Here is a 17,669-nt window from a genome sequence, read left to right as displayed (position 1 = left end):
AATCTCACTTGACAAGCCTCAAATGTCCATGCTTCCAAGCTTATTCCTAGTACTTCTTCAACCTCTCCACATGGATTAGACAAAAATTGGGCAGCATCTCCTTTGTTTTCTCAATGTTTCCCAATTTATCACTAGGTACCTAATTAAGTTTCCAGCTCAACAAGTCCAATACATATACATGCATTTATCTTAATGTAAGCATCATTTACAATATATCTTCATTACAACCCAGGGAACTTAGCTTACAAAATACTATGATCATTCCCTTGGCTCCCATCCACAAAAGAGATAACCAAAGGCATGAGCATAGGCTAAGTCCATTCAAATAAAACAGGATATACATCTATCAATGAACAACTCTATACATGTGAACTACAAAATAACATGTATAATCTCAAAAGACAACATCTTCATGTATTACTACTAATCCAAATAAGGCCACTTGCCACTGGTGGCTCCTGCAACATCTTTACCTGAAAGGGGGTCCCCACAACACGGGGTGAGATATACGAATATATCCAGTAAACCAGGGGTCCTTGGACCATCTCTCCACCCCATAGTTCCAAAAGCAGTGTAATAGCAATAACAATAATAATGCAGTAAATACATATCTATGCAAAGTGTAAATAACATCTCCAGGAGAAATCCCTCTAGCTCTCAAGCTGTCCTAAGGATACTCAGATGCAAATAGTCCTACTGGCCAGCTAAACTACTAAGTATGAATTACGCATCGTCATGCAACATACCAACATAGGGAAACACCATCCTATGCCACACCAAATGCATACACATACGTATAACAAAGCATTAAACTATTTCATTGCATTTATATACACTATCACAACCACTACCCATTCAGGGCTTGGTGGAACAATCAAGGGAATTACACCCAAGGTCCGAAGGCTTACCTCAAAGCTTCAGTCCACCTTTGTTCTTCACCAACTCAACAACCAAACTTTACAATCAATACCAATTTAAGTGAGCTAATCAAGTTCCATAGCTTCCTCCAATGGTTGGTCCTCCAACGTTAATTCACAAGGCTCAATCCTAGCCATCATACAGGTACAATTAACATTCAACCAACCCATTGTTTACCAATGCAAGAAAATCCACAAACTAAGTATACAACCTAGCAATTTTCAAAGCATAATCAAATAGCCAAATAAGTTCATTTCTACCGATTAAACGTCATTCCTAGCATTCTTCATAACATGTACTAAGTCTCAATCCACCTAGAACATAGTCAATTTACTTACATAATCACAAACCCTAAAACAGTATTCATCTAAACATAAACTCGTGAAAATAGAGTTCAAGGAGAAGAATCTTACCAAAATTGGGTATACAACCAAGGGATGTTAACCTCCTAAGCTCCCATGGAAGAAATCACTTTCAATCTCCTCAAAACCCTAAATTTTCGCCCCAAAAAGCAAGGAAAATCCCACTCCACAAAGACTCCCACTCAAAACCAAGCTTTGATTGTGAAAGAGGGAAAGATTTGGAGTGGTTTAGGCTTTGGAATGGATGAATTTGGCTAAGGTTTGCTCAACCTAGGGTTTCCCCCTTCTTCTTCCCTCTTCTCCTTCTCTTCTTCTCCTTCTCTTCCTTTCTTTCTTTCCTCTTCTGGTGGTCGACGGGAATGTGAGGGATTTTGGGTTCTTTTTGTGGTCTAGTCACTTAACTTAAGTTAAGTGGAATAAAGTGGGTATTGGTTCATCTATCTATTCAACTCCATTAATTACCAAACTTTACTCAAGTGTCTGGAATATTTTTCTAAGAATATTTCCACTTTTATTTTTAGACTTTGGGTACTTTTGCCTACACCCATTTATACCCCTTAATTTTCACTGAGTACATTTTTTACCTCAAAAGTGACCCCAATTCCCTTAATTAGGTCCTATACTTAATTTTACTCACTATTACATGATTAATTATTCAATCACATTTAATTTATTTATTAATTAGATTAAAGCTATTATAGCGGGCAGTCCGCTTTGTCATCCCTAGCTATCATGGACCTATGCAAAAGCTGAGTTTCTCTAACATGCCATGTATTGAGAGCTATGCCCTACATCCTAGAATAGCAATTTACATGCTCGATAACAGTGTCCTCAACCTCATTACAAATACAGGATCTTCACCCTTAGATATGTACCTTTTTCTATGCAAATTCCATCTCACTGAATCACCAATTTGAGCGTCACAATGGATCTGGATCCTCTCATATGAAAATTCACATGACAATATCATGCGGAGAATCATAATCATACAAGATGAATCAATGATAATAAAAAGGAGAGAGAAAAAAATGTTAAAATAGGTAGTTACAAAATCATAACCATTGATTTACTTTTGTATGATTGTGATGATTTCATTTTCAAATGACCATATCCATTTCGCCTCACAATACCTTATAGGTTCAACGACCCTTCGTAACGTTCAAATACCGGTTGAGAACGGAGAGGAACGATTCCAGATAATTTACCATCTAAAAAAACCTCTTGCACTAAACGAGATGTCGCATCCAACTCTATCCGTGGTTGGGAACTCATGTGACCATCTTTGAACTATATAAAACCAACCAGCCCAATGTACATGCATGTTATGTTTGGTAGAACATTAACATCAAAAATAAAATTAAAAAAAAATACTTTATCAATTTTCTAAATAAACAAATTTTTTAAAGAGAAATAAAAACAAATGAAAAAGATACTTCAGTAAATGTGTTACGATTCTTGGTATAGAGCTACCAAGAATCAGCCCACTTATCGAACTAACAGAAACAGAAAACATAAGAACCAACACACAAAAAATTTATACTTGGTTCAGAAATTCTTTGTAAAAGAATTTCCTACATCCAAGTTGGCCAGAGAGGGTCAAACGCCCTCTAGCATGCAATTTATTCAGATAACAGTAATAGGTACAGAGTTTACAGTAGCCAACAGACCACAATGCAAGAATCTCAAAGAACAGAAAAGCAAAGGAAGAAAATGTACAAATATCACAGCAAATAACCAAAAGAATAAAGAACATAAAGAACCGATTGCTATTATACTAAACAGAGAATAACTACAAGAAGAGATATCACCGAGTAAGCTCCTGACACCGCAAGTTCAGCAACCTTCTTCACCGAGAAAGACCTTCTCTTATCACCGAAGAAAACATCAGGATGCAAGAAACCCCAAACCCCTCTTGAATGAATTCCCACAAAGTACACCGATTAAAATGTTCGCCTTGTTATTCTGATCAACTTCCTCCAAAGCATTGAGTAGAGATTCTCAATGTATCACTCTCAAACAGCCTCACAAACTCTCGATGAGAAACCCTAACTTTTTCCCCTTTCTGAGAACTTACGAACAGAGAGAAGAAAAAGCTAGATGAAAAGCATGTGAATTTTCCTGAATCTTCTAAATAATAATCCAATAGAAAAAATAACTTGCAACTTAATAGCCTTCTCACAAAAACAAAACGCTGTGTATCATTTAGGTGAGGCTAATGAGCTAAAAGAGATCAGCATGTGGGCCTTTGGATGAAATAAAATACTTTTGGCCCACAAACAGTAAATAGCAAATGACAACAAGTTTAGTGAATACACAGTACCAAATCTCCACCTATTTACTAAACATACAACAGAATAAAAAATGCACACCAGAGTTTTTATGGCGTTTAACCCAAGGCCTATGCTATGCATGCAATTTAGGGAGGTTTTATTTTTAGCAAATTTAGAGCCTCCCTAAATTTACTAAGAGGAACAGTCTTAGTCAAAATATCTGCAGGATTTATTTCAGTTGATATTTTATTCACACTAATCTGACCATTACTAATTATTTTCCTTATGAAATGCAACCTAACATCTATATGCTTGGTCCTTTCATGGTATGCACCATTTTTGGACAAGTGTATGGCAGATTGAGAATCGGAAAATACCTTAGGAGGGTCCTTACCTAGACCCAACTCAGAGACAATTCCATGCAGCCACATTGCCTCCTTGACAACTTCTGTGAGAGCCACATACTCTGCTTCAGTTGTGGAGAGTGCCACAATGTGTTGCAAGCTTGCCTTTCAGCTCACCACATTTCCTCCCACACAAAACACAAAACCAGTTAGAGATCTTCTTTTATCAAGATCAGTAGCATAGTCAGAATCACAATAACCAGTAATATCATAATTAACTGAGTTTTCAGCAGTATAATGAATACAGCAATCAACAGAGCCACTAAGGTGTCTAAGCAACCATTTCACAGCATTCCAATGTTCCTTAGATGGTTTACTCATGTATCTACTTACTACACTAACACCATATGCAATATCAAGCCTAGAACCTATCATGGCATACATTAGGCATCCAACAACATTGGAATATGGAATATTGCACATAAAAGAAGCCTCATCCGAGGCTAACTCACTATCAACAGCCTTTAACCTGAAGTGACCAGCAAGGGGAACACTTACAGGTTTGGCCAGGTACATGTCAAAGGTCTTTAAGACCTTTTTCACATACTCAGATTGAGAGAGAGTCAATTTCCTCTCATCTCTTATCCTTGTAATGTCCATGCCAAGTATCCTTTTGGCTGGACCAAGAAATTTCATCTCAAATTCCTTTTTCAACAATGATTTCAGATTATTAATTTCATTTATGTCCTTAGATGCAATTAACATGTCATCAACATAAATCAGCAAGTAGATAAAACAATCATCATACAATTGTTTAAAGTACACACAATGATCAAAACTACTCCTATTAAAGCCTTTTGACAAAACAAAATCATCAAATCTCTTATACCACTGTCTAGGGGCCTGTTTTAACCCATAAAGGGACCTTTTCAAAAGGCACACTTTGTTCTCAGCCCCCTTTTTTTATAAAACCTTCGGGTTGCTCCATGAATATGAGCTCTTCAAGGCTACCATGCAAGAAGGCAGTCTTGACATCCAGTTGTTCCAATTCCAAATCATGAATTGCAACAACTGAAAGAATGAGTCTAATAGAAACATGTTTCACAACAGGGGAAAAAATTTCATTGTAATCAACCCCCTCAACTTGTGAAAAACCCTTAGCAAAAACCCTTGCCTTAAACCTGGCAGCTTCAACACCTGGGATTTCTGGCTTCCTTTTAAAGATCCATTTGCATCCAATCACCTTCTTGTTCTTTGGACGCTCCACCAAAACCCAAGTCTTATTTTTCTCAAGAGACTCCATCTCTTCCTTCATGGCTTTTAGCCAATGAATTTTGGAATCCAGCCTCATAGCCTCTTGGTATGAGCTAGGTTCATTAAACTCCAACACATCTCCAACTTGGAGTGCAAATGCTATGACATCTGCATGTGCAAAATGACTTGGAGGTCTTATATTCCTCCTAGTCCTATCCCTAGATAGTAAATAATCCTCTAGATTATCTCTATCCACTTCCACATCATGCTCCTCAATGGGAATGTCATTCCCATCATCTTGAACTTCAGCAACAGTGTGCTGTTGTTCATTTTCAGCCACATCAGGTTGCTGCCCAGTGTTGTTAGGCAACTCCACCTCCAACTCAACTGTCCTAGGAGGATGCTCTTTGTCACTAAGTTTGGATATGTCTATATAGAATGTGTTTTCTTCGAAAATCACATCTCTACTTATGACACACTTCCTTTCAGCTATGAGCCATAGCTTATATCCCTTAACACCTGAAGGATAACCAACAAATACAGATTTAACAGCTCTAGGACTCAACTTATCTTGTTTTACATGCATGTATGCAAGACAACCAAATGGTTTTAAGTGTCCTAGACTTGGTGGCTTACTAGACCAAAGCTCCATAGGGGTTTTAAGACCTATAACAGTGGATGGGCTCCTATTTATAAGGTAACAAGTTGTAGAAACGGCCTCAGCCCAAAAAGATTTAGGGAGACCAGATTCAGCCAGCATACATCTGACCTTATTTAGGATGGTTCTATTCATCCTTTCAGCCACCCCATTTTGTTGGGGTGTTTCAGCACAAGTTATGTGCCTTTTTATACCATGCTCATTGCAAAAATCAAAAAATTGATTATTGCAAAACTCAAGCCCATTATCAGTCCTTAGGACCTTGACTTTCTTATCAGTCTCATTCTTTACAAGGGTCTTCCAATTCTTGAAGCTATCAAAGGGTTGATCTTTTTGCTTCAAGAACATGGTCCATACTCTTCTAGAATATGAATCCACAACCGAAAGGAAGTAATGGCAACCAGAGAGAGAAGGGGGAACATTAGGAGATCCCCACAAATCAGAGTGTATGTAATCAAGGACAGATTTAGAAAAATTTGAAGAACTAGGAAAAGGTAACTTGTGTGCTTTTCCTAAAATACAATTTTCACAAAATTCAACACAAGTTACTTTCTTAGAACTTATAATATCTTGTTTACATAACTCAGACAGACCCTGGTTGCTAATATGACCCATACTCTTATGCCAGAGAACAGATTCATCATCCTTGGCTGCTGTTATACAGCTTTCAGATGAAATAGCATGGCCCTGTAATATGTACAGGCCATTAATCAACCTTCCTTCCATTAAAATTTCACTACCCTTAAGAACAGTGAGTGAACCTTGCTCACTCTTGAATAACAGCCCACTTGAGTCAAGCATACCTAGAGAAATTAAATTTCTCCTCAAGTCAGGGACATACCTCACTTCTTTGAGGATTTTATGACTGCCATCAGCCATTAGAAATTTGACAGCCCCAATCCCTTCTATTTGACAGACCTGGTCATTCCCTTTAAGGACCTTTCCACCCTTTTGGAACCTTAAACCAGCAAGCCACTCCTTCCTAGGAGTCATGTGAAAAGTGCAACCTGAATCCATGACCCATTCAGTCTCAAAACCCTTATTAGATACCATAAGGACTTCAACACCCTCACACCCACTAAGTAAATTTGCATACTCAGTTTTAGTTGCTGCCTTTGCAGCTCCCTTATTATTTTCAGGGCAATTCTTCTTGATATGCCCCTCTTTATGACACAACCAGCAGGTAAGTTTACCTTTTGGCTGCTCCTTATTTTTATTACTTTGTGTGTTTTGGTTAGGTTGAGATACATTATTGTTTCCCTTCCATTTATTTTTAAATTTCCCCTTCTTGTTCCCTTTACCCTTCACAACCAACCCCTCAGCATGAGGCTTTTTATGGGAGAGTATTTCAACCTCCATTGCTCTCAAAGCTTCAGTTATCTCATCTAAGTCCATTCCCCCTTTGCTGTATTTTATAGCATCTTTTACACCCCTATAAGAATCTGGAACAGAATTCAAGAGGATCAAAATTTGATCCTCATTTGAGGCAGTTGCCCCAACATTATCCAGATCTAAGGTGAGTTTGTTAAACTCATCAAGATTGTCCTCCAAGCACTTAGAAGGATCCATCTTGAAGGAAATAAATTTCTCCTTCAAAAACATCTTGTTTGGGGCATATTTAGTTTGATAGAGAGCCTTAAGCTTTTCCCAAAGCTCTCTAGGATTAGTTATCTTACATACACGCCTAAGGACACTATTAGACAGATTTACAACAATTAGACTATGAGCTAAAGCCATTAAGTCTTTTAGTTCCTTAGGTGTCAGGGAATTAGGAAGATCCTTTTCAGGACCAACAGCATCCTCACACTTCTGTTGGACCAAGACAACCATCATCTTGATCTTCCACATGTTAAAGTCACCCCATCAAACTTCTCCACCTCAACCTTGGTGATACCCATCCTCTTCAGCTTCCAGCAACAGAAAACACGAGGACCAGAGGGAAATCCACAAAAAACACGGAACAGAAACAGAGACAAACCAGAAGGGAAAAAGAACCAAGAACCTAAGCTCTTGATACCACTTGTTACGATTCTTGGTATAGAGCTACCAAGAATCAGCCCACTTATCGAACTAACAGAAACAGAAAACATAAGAACCAACACACAAGAAATTTATACTTGGTTCAGAAATTCTTTGTAAAAGAATTTCCTACATCCAAGTTGGCCAGAGAGGGTCAAACGCCCTCTAGCATGCAATTTATTCAGATAACAGTAATAGGTACAGAGTTTACAGTAGCCAACAGACCACAATGCAAGGATCTCAAAGAACAGAAAAACAAAGGAAGAAAATGTACAAATATCACAACAAATAACTAAAAGAATAAAGAACATAAAGAACCGATTGCTATTATACTAAACAGAGAATAACTACAAGAAGAGATATCACCGAGTAAGCTCCTGACACCGCAAGTTCAGCAACCTTCTTCACCGAGAAAGACCTTCTCTTATCACCGAAGAAAACATCAGGATGCAAGAAACCCCAAACCCCTCTTGAACGAATTCCCACAAAGTACACCGATTAAAATGTTCGCCTTGTTATTCTGATCAACTTCCTCCAAAGCATTGAGTAGAGATTCTCAATGTATCACTCTCAAACAGCCTCACAAACTCTCGATGAGAAACCCTAACTTTTTCCCTTTTCAGAGAACTTACGAACAGAGAGAAGAAAAAGCTAGATGAAAAGCATGTGAGTTTTCCTGAATCTTCTGAATAATATCCAATAGAAAAAATAACTTGCAACTTAATAGCCTTCTCACAAAAACAAAACGCTGCGTATCATTTAGGTGAGGCTAATGAGTTAAAAGAGATCAGCATGTGTGCCTTTGGATGAAATAAAATACTTTTGGCCCACAAACAATAAATAGCAAATGACAGCTAGTTTAGTGAATACACAATAACAAAATGAATAATTTAATATGTGTTTGAATTTTTTTTAATTTAAAATGACTTATAAAAGTTTTATTGCTAATTTTTTATTTTTAGAAAAGTAATTTTTTGGAAAGAAAAAAAAAAAGAAGTTTCACCAAACACCATAATCTTAACATTATTATCTATTATCAATTAGTCTATGAGTATTTTACGAATTAATCCTAAATTTATAAACTCATGCTAAACTAAACTAATCTTTTATGAATTTATGACCTAATACAAATATTATCCAAACTTCTCACTATTAGATTAATTCTAGTGGCTTTAAACTAATATTTTCTTAATGTGACTTTACTCCACAATGTTGATAAGAGTTTCATATATTTGTGCAATAACATGAAATTATAGTACAAATCTTAACCTCAAAGGAGTAATTAACGACGGTATAAATTTTTTTTGCAAATCTTAAATCTAATACCAAAAAATTGAAAGCCTTGGGCCGAAGCTGGACACATGTACTCGTTCTTCTTATTACAGTTTTGTAAACGCTGACTACTAGTATTTTCTACTGTCCCTGCATCCATCCTTAAAGGGATCGAGGTTCCGAGGAACATGACCTCTGCAAACAAACCATGATACCCCAACCGTTGACGTTACTGTTTCTTCTTCCTTCCCTATCCAAACCCCATTTGTCTCCTTTATTTCTTGCTTCTTGCAATAAGCATTCACACCCGTTTCTATTTCTAATTAATGTATTTATTTTCTTATTTGAAATAGACTTCTCTCCAATAAAGGCAATAACACCACCTTATCTGTTTCCTCACTTGTAAGGGTACTCAGATTTGAACCCAGTTCGGGAGAAAAAGTTTGTTAATTGATTCGAAGAGTTTAGATTATGGCAATAGCTCGGTTAGTTAGGCAAGCAAAACGCCCTCATGGGTTATGGGTAAAGATGACAGCTGTGACCATATTGGGTCTCTGCTTTATCTTTGTTTGGGCAGTGTTTTCTTCTTCTTCTTCCTCTGTCACAACACAAAGGGAAAGTTTTGAGGACATTGCAGAACCTGTGTCTGCTTCTAGGACTCAAAGACCAACACCCAAGAAGCCCAAACCAGAAAAGCATGAAGTTTCAATCACGTTGAAAGATAAGAATGAGAAAAAAATTAATGGGTCTTCTCCTGCCACACATCTTCATCCTAAGCCTGCGAAGAAACCGGTGCATAAGGAAGATAAAGAGAATCGGAATCAAGGGTCAGGGGATCCCCATCCAGAGGAAGATGAAGAAGTGTTGGAGGCTAAAGAAGAAGGATTTGATCGTGACAGTGATGTGGACGTTGATGCTGGCAGTGATTTGGTTGATTCTGTAGATCAGGATTCTGAGATGTTGTTGGAAGATGGAAGCGTGGAGGAGTCTAAGAAAACAAGTAAGAGAAATGTAAAGGGACCGTTGTTTGATCCGAATGCTAATTATAAATGGAAATTGTGTAGCACTAGAAGCAAGCAGAACTACTTGCCCTGCATTGATATTGAAGCTGGTGGTGGAAAGGTACAAAGCTACCGTCATAGTGAGAGGAGTTGCCCAAGGACACCCTTGATGTGTTTGGTTCCTCTTCCACATGAAGGGTATGGGTCTCCACTGCCATGGCCTGAGAGCAAATTGAAGGTATATGAAAAAAGTAGATAAGCTTAAATGTTTTTTTTGTTGGGTTGAAATGTAGGTTCCTTGTTAGTTTTCTAATGGTAACATGTTCATTTGTGTCAGTGCAGATATTGTATAAGAATGTTGCTCACCCCAAACTAGCTGCTTACATAAAAAGGCATAGATGGCTGATGGAGTCTGGCGAGTATCTTACTTTTCCTCAAAACCAGTCTGAGTTCAAGGGTGGGATTAATCACTACCTTGAGTCCATTGAAGAGGTTGGTTTTCTATTAGGGTGTGTTATGTTTGGTTCCTGTTAATAATTTGTTGTATATATGAAAAAATAAGAGAGGGACTGCTGGAGTTTTATTTCTCAAACATGATAAAATCAGAATTACCGTAACTGCTTTACAGATTAACTTGTTAGTGATTTGATGACTTGATGTTTTCATTATACCTATGATACTATGTGAGGAGAGAACAGTGAATTCAGGGAAATTAGCAATCATATAGTAGGTCTCTCCTTTGAACACTACATAATACATATGGTATTTATTTCTTGTAGTTAAATAATTCAAGATCTAGATACCAGCTAGTTTGGTAAGCTTGAACTTGTTTTCAAACTGTTATGTCTTGAAAATGAAGGGGAGCCTTGGCACAAAGGTCGGTGTTGTTGCCATATGACCTGAAGGTAACAGATTCGATTCATTGGTTAATAATGGATAATTTCAGTTTCTCAAACGTGGTCTACTTTCTTTGCAATTTGGATACAATCAGATGAAAATGTATCTGTGACAATGCAATTTCTTGGACTGTCTTGTTTATGGTTTGTTCATTAAATTGTTGAATATTTTTTTGGTTTTCTTTGCTGCAACTGTTTGCAGTGCCTGGTGATACATTTCTTTCATATATTATATAATTGTATTGTGATGTTAATATTGATGTTTGTTTATATTAGCTAAAATTATGACTTTCAACTTAACAGAATAGATTTTAGTTAATATTTATTGCTGTCATTGTTGGAAACATAGTGAAACTCATTCTGAATTGTATAGATGGTACCGGACATTGAATGGGGTAAAAATATTCGTGTTGTCCTGGACATCGGATGTACAGATTCGAGCTTTGTGGCTGCTCTCCTTGATAAGGAGGTTTTAACATTGTCACTAGGCTTGAAGGATGACCTAGTGGACTTAGCTCAAGTGGTACTGGAGCGTGGCTTTCCAGCAGTGGTTAGCCCTTTTGGTAGAAGAAGGCTTCCTTTTCCAAGTCAAGTTTTTGATGTTATACATTGTGGGGGTTGCAGCATACAATGGCATTCCAATGGTTTGTATCCCTGTATCTAGTTTCTTATTTTCTTCTCCTAATTATGTTTATTTTGTTATAATAATAGGTTGAATTTCCCCCCTCTTTTTTCAGGGGGTAAGCTTCTATTAGAGATGAATCGGGTTCTAAGACCTGGTGGATACTTTGTCATGTCAACTAAACATGACAGCATTGAAGGAGAAGAAGGTTGGTCTCACTTTTGAATCAAAATTCAAAAATGCACTTATAAATGAAATCAAGGAATTCTGTTTCTTGTTATTCATTCTTTTTTTCCTGGGCGTTAAGTGTGGTTATTATGATACTGTTAACTTGATGTAATTTCTATTTACTTACCATCTGTTAAAGCAAATTAGGTCTATTTTTATTTATTGAAAGGGATGGGTATTAATGCTTTTAAAAAAATGACTAATGCAGTCTGTGTGAGAAAACAATAGTGTAAACTATTCACATAAGCCCAAGATCAAACAACCAAAAGTGTGCAGATAAACAATCACAATAGAAAACACTAGAAGATGTAGACTATAGATGACTTTTCTTAACTTGTTTCATGAACAAGGTACATATTAATAGGCTCCTTACATAATTTTGTACCTTGAAACTAATAAGAAATAAATTATAGGTGACTTATTAGAAATACAAAGATGCAATTAACTTGAAACATGAACCTAGAAGCTATGAAGCACCAACTCCGACACGGCGTTTTCGATACGTTCCCAATACGTTCTCGATACGATCGTTAATTTGCTGATACGATACAATACGTTTCCGTACGCGTATCGGATACGTTAGGAAAAAAATTTCGGAGCATCGGTGCTTCATATATAGCCTAGAAGGCTAGAAGTAAATAAATGAACCTTGAAATATTAACTGAATTGTGAGCACTTATTTTTCCAAAAAAATTCAACTGTGTAATTTCAACAGTCTGGTGAATGATGATGCTCTCTCTCCATCTCTCATTTTGTGTGTGTTTGCCTCTATTTCCATTTCTTCCCTTCCTCAATTTCATTCCTTTCTAGACAGAATTTATGTTTAAACAGCTTAGCATCTGCTGGTTATGATGCCGGATACTCTATTCTGCTACTGTAATACTGGACAGTGTGCACTGTGCTTCATAACTTCTGTACTTAACAGTTGGAGATCAAATGCACATTGCCTTTTAGCAGAAAATATTGAAAAACATTATGGGATCCGCCAATGCTTTGTGGAGATATGAACCTTGCTCTGCATCGTTACATGACAATTGAAATGCCATACAAGTGACAGTAACATATATTTTCTGTTCCAGCCATGACCAGGTTGACAGCATCTATTTGTTGGAATGTTCTGGTACATAAAAGCGATGATGTCGGGGAAGTTGGAGTTAAAATATATCAAAAGCCTGAAGGAAATGACATATATGAATTGAGGAGGAAGAAGATTCCGCCACTTTGCAAAGAAAATGAAAATCCTGATGCAGTATGGTATGCTGCTGTAATATTATTTTGCAAAATTGATCTTCCAGTAATATGACTTTGCTTTTTACAATATATGTCCTGTTATAACTTTTTATGCTTGAATGTAAAAGCATATATATCTTCAGCATGTGAACCCAATTTTTCTCCGTTGCCTTATGTGAGAGGAACTTCTTTGATATGGTAATGACATATAATTATATAATTGCACTTTTGCATGGTAGTACAACCTCTGATTAGAATTGTGTATCACTTGGGTTATGTACAGTATTTATGGTTAGAACTAATTATTCGGGCTTCCAAACCAAATTGGAAAAACAGAAAAAGAAAGATGAAGATTGAAGTGCATTATGTTAGATGCTTGGGATACTTGCAAACCAAACTCATCATTTATGCTATGTTATGGCTGTTTTCTTTTGGTGTCAATCTGTTTGTTTACTGCATTTAGCTGCTTGAGTTCATTACATAGTAGGACTTGTTTCTAATCAGCTTAAGCTTCTTTATTAAATTGACAAGTTTTTCAACATTCTTTGAATAGGTATGTTACAATGAAGAATTGTTTGCACCCCATTCCATCTGGAATTGAACAACATGGGGCAGAGTGGCCTGAGGAATGGCCCAAGAGGCTTGAATCTTATCCTGACTGGGTAAACAATAAGGAGAAATTGGTTGCAGACACCAACCATTGGAATGACATTGTTAACAAATCATATCTCAATGGAATGGGCATTAACTGGACAAGTATCCGGAATGTAATGGACATGAAAGCCATCTATGGAGGGTATGCAAGCAAAACAGCTTGATTTTGTGCTCCATTTGGAAGTCTTAGAGCTTGTAGATATCATGGATAAGTTCATTGCATCAATAAGTGTGCTGCATTTTTCTTTGTTACATGTTTAAGGCACAAGTAATTTCTGCTCGTTGCATGATTTCCAATATATGTAAGAAACATGGGTAAAAAAATAAATCAACAAATTTTATGTGAAATTACAGATTGGCTGCAGCTCTCTCTCAACAGAAGGTTTGGGTGATGAATGTAGTCCCTGTTCATGCACCGGATACACTTCCCATCATTTTTGAACGTGGGCTTCTTGGTGTCTATCATGATTGGTGTGAGTCATTTGGCACTTACCCTAGAACATATGACCTTTTGCATGCTGATCATTTGTTCTCACGGCTCAAAAACAGGTATTATTGGACAATTTTTTATATTTGTGTATATATTTCTTATATTGATGTATATGCTTATGTTAAAATTTCACATGATAAGATTATATTCAAATTTTATTTTATCTCCTTCTTTATAAATATTTATGAATTTTGATAGGACTCAGCCTATTTATTGTCTATAAAGAGAGAGATAAATACAAAATTTTCATATGACAGATCAAATGAAAATTTTAATATAAGAGGATCTAGTCCCGGTTCTCGTGGATTATACCGGAGTTAGAATTATATATTACTGTTTTAGTGTTAACTACATGCTGAAGCCTATTGCTTTGATCACTTCCATATTCCATTTAATATGAGCTCTAAAACTTGTGATCAAATAGCTTCAATACTTGTAAAGAACTTTGGGATACACCACCCCAAATATAGTTTCAATACTTGTAAAGAACTTTGGGATACACCACACCAAAAGCTAGCTCAAAGGGTGAGAGTGTTCAAGGCTCTCAACACGTCTGTGGGAGTGCTCAAGGCCTTATAAACTCCACATTAGTTGCTCATACAACCAATGTGAGACTATATATCTCAACACGCTCTGATTAGGGGTGTTCGCGGTCTGGATTGGATCGGTTTTAGAAGCAAAAATCATCTGATCCAATCCATTCGGTTTGATCATATAATCATCCATTCGATTTTGATTTTTTTTCAAATCCGATCCGATCCAATCCAATTTTTTTCGGTTTGGATTGGATCAGTTTTCGGTTTTTGAAAATCCTAAAATTTATTTCATGATTATTGTGCAAATAACATCTTTTGTATATATTGGTTTTGTAATTTTTTTTTTGAAATACAAAAGCATTATTAAACTATAATATAATTTTTTTAATTTTGACAATGAGATATGAAGCTCTACAAAGATAAAATTTTGTTGATGAGATATGATTAGATTTTTTCTTGGGTTTAGTTGATGGGTTAATGGGTCTTGGGTTTAGAAATTTTTATGCTATGATTAGGGAAATACTCAAGTAGGTAGAGAGAAATTAATATATTGAATCGGTTTGGATTGAATCGGTTTTTATCAACCCATCCAAAAACCAATCCAATCCAATTAAAATTTGCGGTTTTTAATCGGTTTTCGGTTTGGTCACCGCGGTTTGAATCGGTTGATGAACACCCGTAGCTCTGATACCATGTAAAGAACCTTGTGATACACCACCCCAAAAGCTAGCTCAAAGGGTGAGAGTGCTCAAGGCTTTATAAACTCCACATTAATTGCTCATACAACCAATGTGGGACTATATATCTCAAGAACTATCTGCTTGAAACAATTATTTTGCAGGTGCAAGCAGCCTGTGTCCATTGTTGCTGAGATGGACCGTATACTACGGCCCGGAGGTTGGACAATCATACGTGACAAAGTTGAAATCCTAAATCCATTGGAGGCAATATTGAAAAGTTTGCACTGGCAGATTATAATGACTTTCGCCCAGGATAAAGAGGGTATCATATGTGCACAGAAAACTAAGTGGAGGCCTTAAATCTCCCTTGTTATGTGCAATTTTCTTCTTGTATCACACATGACTTGAATCACCATGTTCTTTCTTTAAACGTGAAACGATATGAAGGAAATTTTATGGGCATCCTTCATCTTACAAATCAATCAATCATCAATTTTTTTTTTTTTTTTTTTTTTTGATAACAATCAATCAATCATCAATTTCGATCAATCTAATATAAAAAGGATTCAAGTTTGTATAACTCTACCGAGTGGTGGCTTATATTTGTGACACAAACATCTCATTAAAATGTTGACTTGTGCCATAGTTTTTCCTATGTAATAAATTGTTGCAAACAATTTAAAATTTAAATTTATGTTACCATTTTATTTCAATTAATTAAAATTTGAATCTGATTAATATTTTTCATAATTAATTTTTTTAGAATTGTAATTTTATTTTGTACAACTTTGTAGTTTGTAATACAATTTGCATATAAATCAACGAGGGGAATATTTAATAGGTCAAATCAAATAATAATAATTTAATACGATTTGCAATTTGCAATTTATTATTAAAATTACTCTTTAAGCAGACGTGTGCCGTACTTTTTTTTTGGTGGAGTAGACTAGTATAAATAATTTATTTCTTAGTAGATAGTTAACTCCAGATAAATAAATCAGGAGTAAATCAAGCCTAAAATCTGTAAATTAATTAATTATAGAAAAATAAATTGGAATTAAATTAAACGTATGATCTGTCATCTATTTTCTGTGTAATCTGTCTATTAATAAAATAAATCTACAATAATTACATAATCATGCATGATTTTTGTAATAATTACATAATCATACAATAATTATAATAAAACTTTTTGTAATTTATTTTAAATTTACAAACTTCAGAGCTCTACCATATTATAATCTGTCTAATAAAGAAAATTGTCCTATCACAATTCGTCTAACAAAAAAAGTCTATAATAATCATACAAGTATATATTTTTTATTTAAAACAATTATCATTAATGAAACTAATTTAACTCTCCCGACCAAAAAAATTTAACTTTTAGTTATTTCTATTATTTTTACAAATTTTGGAGTTCTATCATATTTTATCTTTTTTTTGGAGATTTGATATGATATTTTTATCATCGTAAAAGTAATAATTTAAATACAATTTAATCAATTTATTAAAATAAATTTAGTTAAAAAAAACAAATTTACTTTTTAACAAATATACAAACAATATTATTTAGTATGAGTGTAATTAAGGAATAAAAACATAATATAATGAAATAATCAAATTGAATTCGCATCAAATTAAAACCAAATCAATTTAGAAAAAACGGTATTGATTAATTAAAAAATTTGAATAAGAAATGTGAAATGTATCAGCACAAAAAATTAAGATATGTCTACCAAAAAAAATTAAGATAAAAAAGAATAAAACATTTATTTGTTAAAAAATTAATCAACAAAAGAGCGTAATATAATAAAATTAATAAATAAATAAATTTATTAATAAAAATATTTCCATTAATTAAAAATAAATTTTGGAATTACTTTGGATAAAAATAAAAAATGATTTAATAAATATATGACAATGAAAAAATTATTATCTGATTAGAAATTCATATATGACAATGAAAATACCAAACCACCCCTAAAAAATTAAAATATTAAAAACAATAAATAAATTTATTTCATAATAAAATTTTATTTTTAATCTCTAACCTTCAAATATTTTTCAAGTAAAGAATAATTTAAGCAAATAATTGAAGTTAACATAACTGCGTTAGCCATGATTTAAAATTAATTAATAATTCTAATGTTATTATGCAAAAAAATGACATCAAAATGTGCTGAATTTTATGTAAATATTATAAAATGAAGAATGAATTTAAATTATTTAATGACA

At 34.9% G+C, this 17,669-nt stretch overlaps 1 protein-coding gene across 1 annotated transcript; it reads left to right on the top strand.

Annotated features, from left to right (window-relative positions):
* The first annotated feature begins 9,259 nt into the window (after nucleotides 1-9,259).
* LOC133302358 (probable methyltransferase PMT28) lies at nucleotides 9,260-15,903 on the top strand. Its single transcript, XM_061502129.1, has 8 exons — nucleotides 9,260-10,336; nucleotides 10,441-10,590; nucleotides 11,368-11,638; nucleotides 11,732-11,824; nucleotides 12,924-13,098; nucleotides 13,628-13,870; nucleotides 14,083-14,277; nucleotides 15,596-15,903. Exons 1-8 carry the CDS (start codon nucleotides 9,569-9,571, stop codon nucleotides 15,792-15,794), a joined length of 2,094 nt encoding a protein of 697 aa, XP_061358113.1. The 5' UTR covers nucleotides 9,260-9,568; the 3' UTR covers nucleotides 15,795-15,903.
* The last annotated feature ends 1,766 nt before the right edge of the window (nucleotides 15,904-17,669 follow it).

The sequence above is a fragment of the Gastrolobium bilobum genome, unplaced genomic scaffold (genome assembly GCF_033153095.1).
Source record: "Gastrolobium bilobum isolate Gb01-03AN ecotype WA unplaced genomic scaffold, APGP_CSIRO_Gbil_v1 utg66855, whole genome shotgun sequence".
Lineage (NCBI taxonomy): Eukaryota > Viridiplantae > Streptophyta > Magnoliopsida > Fabales > Fabaceae > Gastrolobium > Gastrolobium bilobum.
The sequence above is the reverse complement of the archived record's forward strand: the minus strand, read 5'-3'. Positions and strand labels throughout refer to the sequence as shown.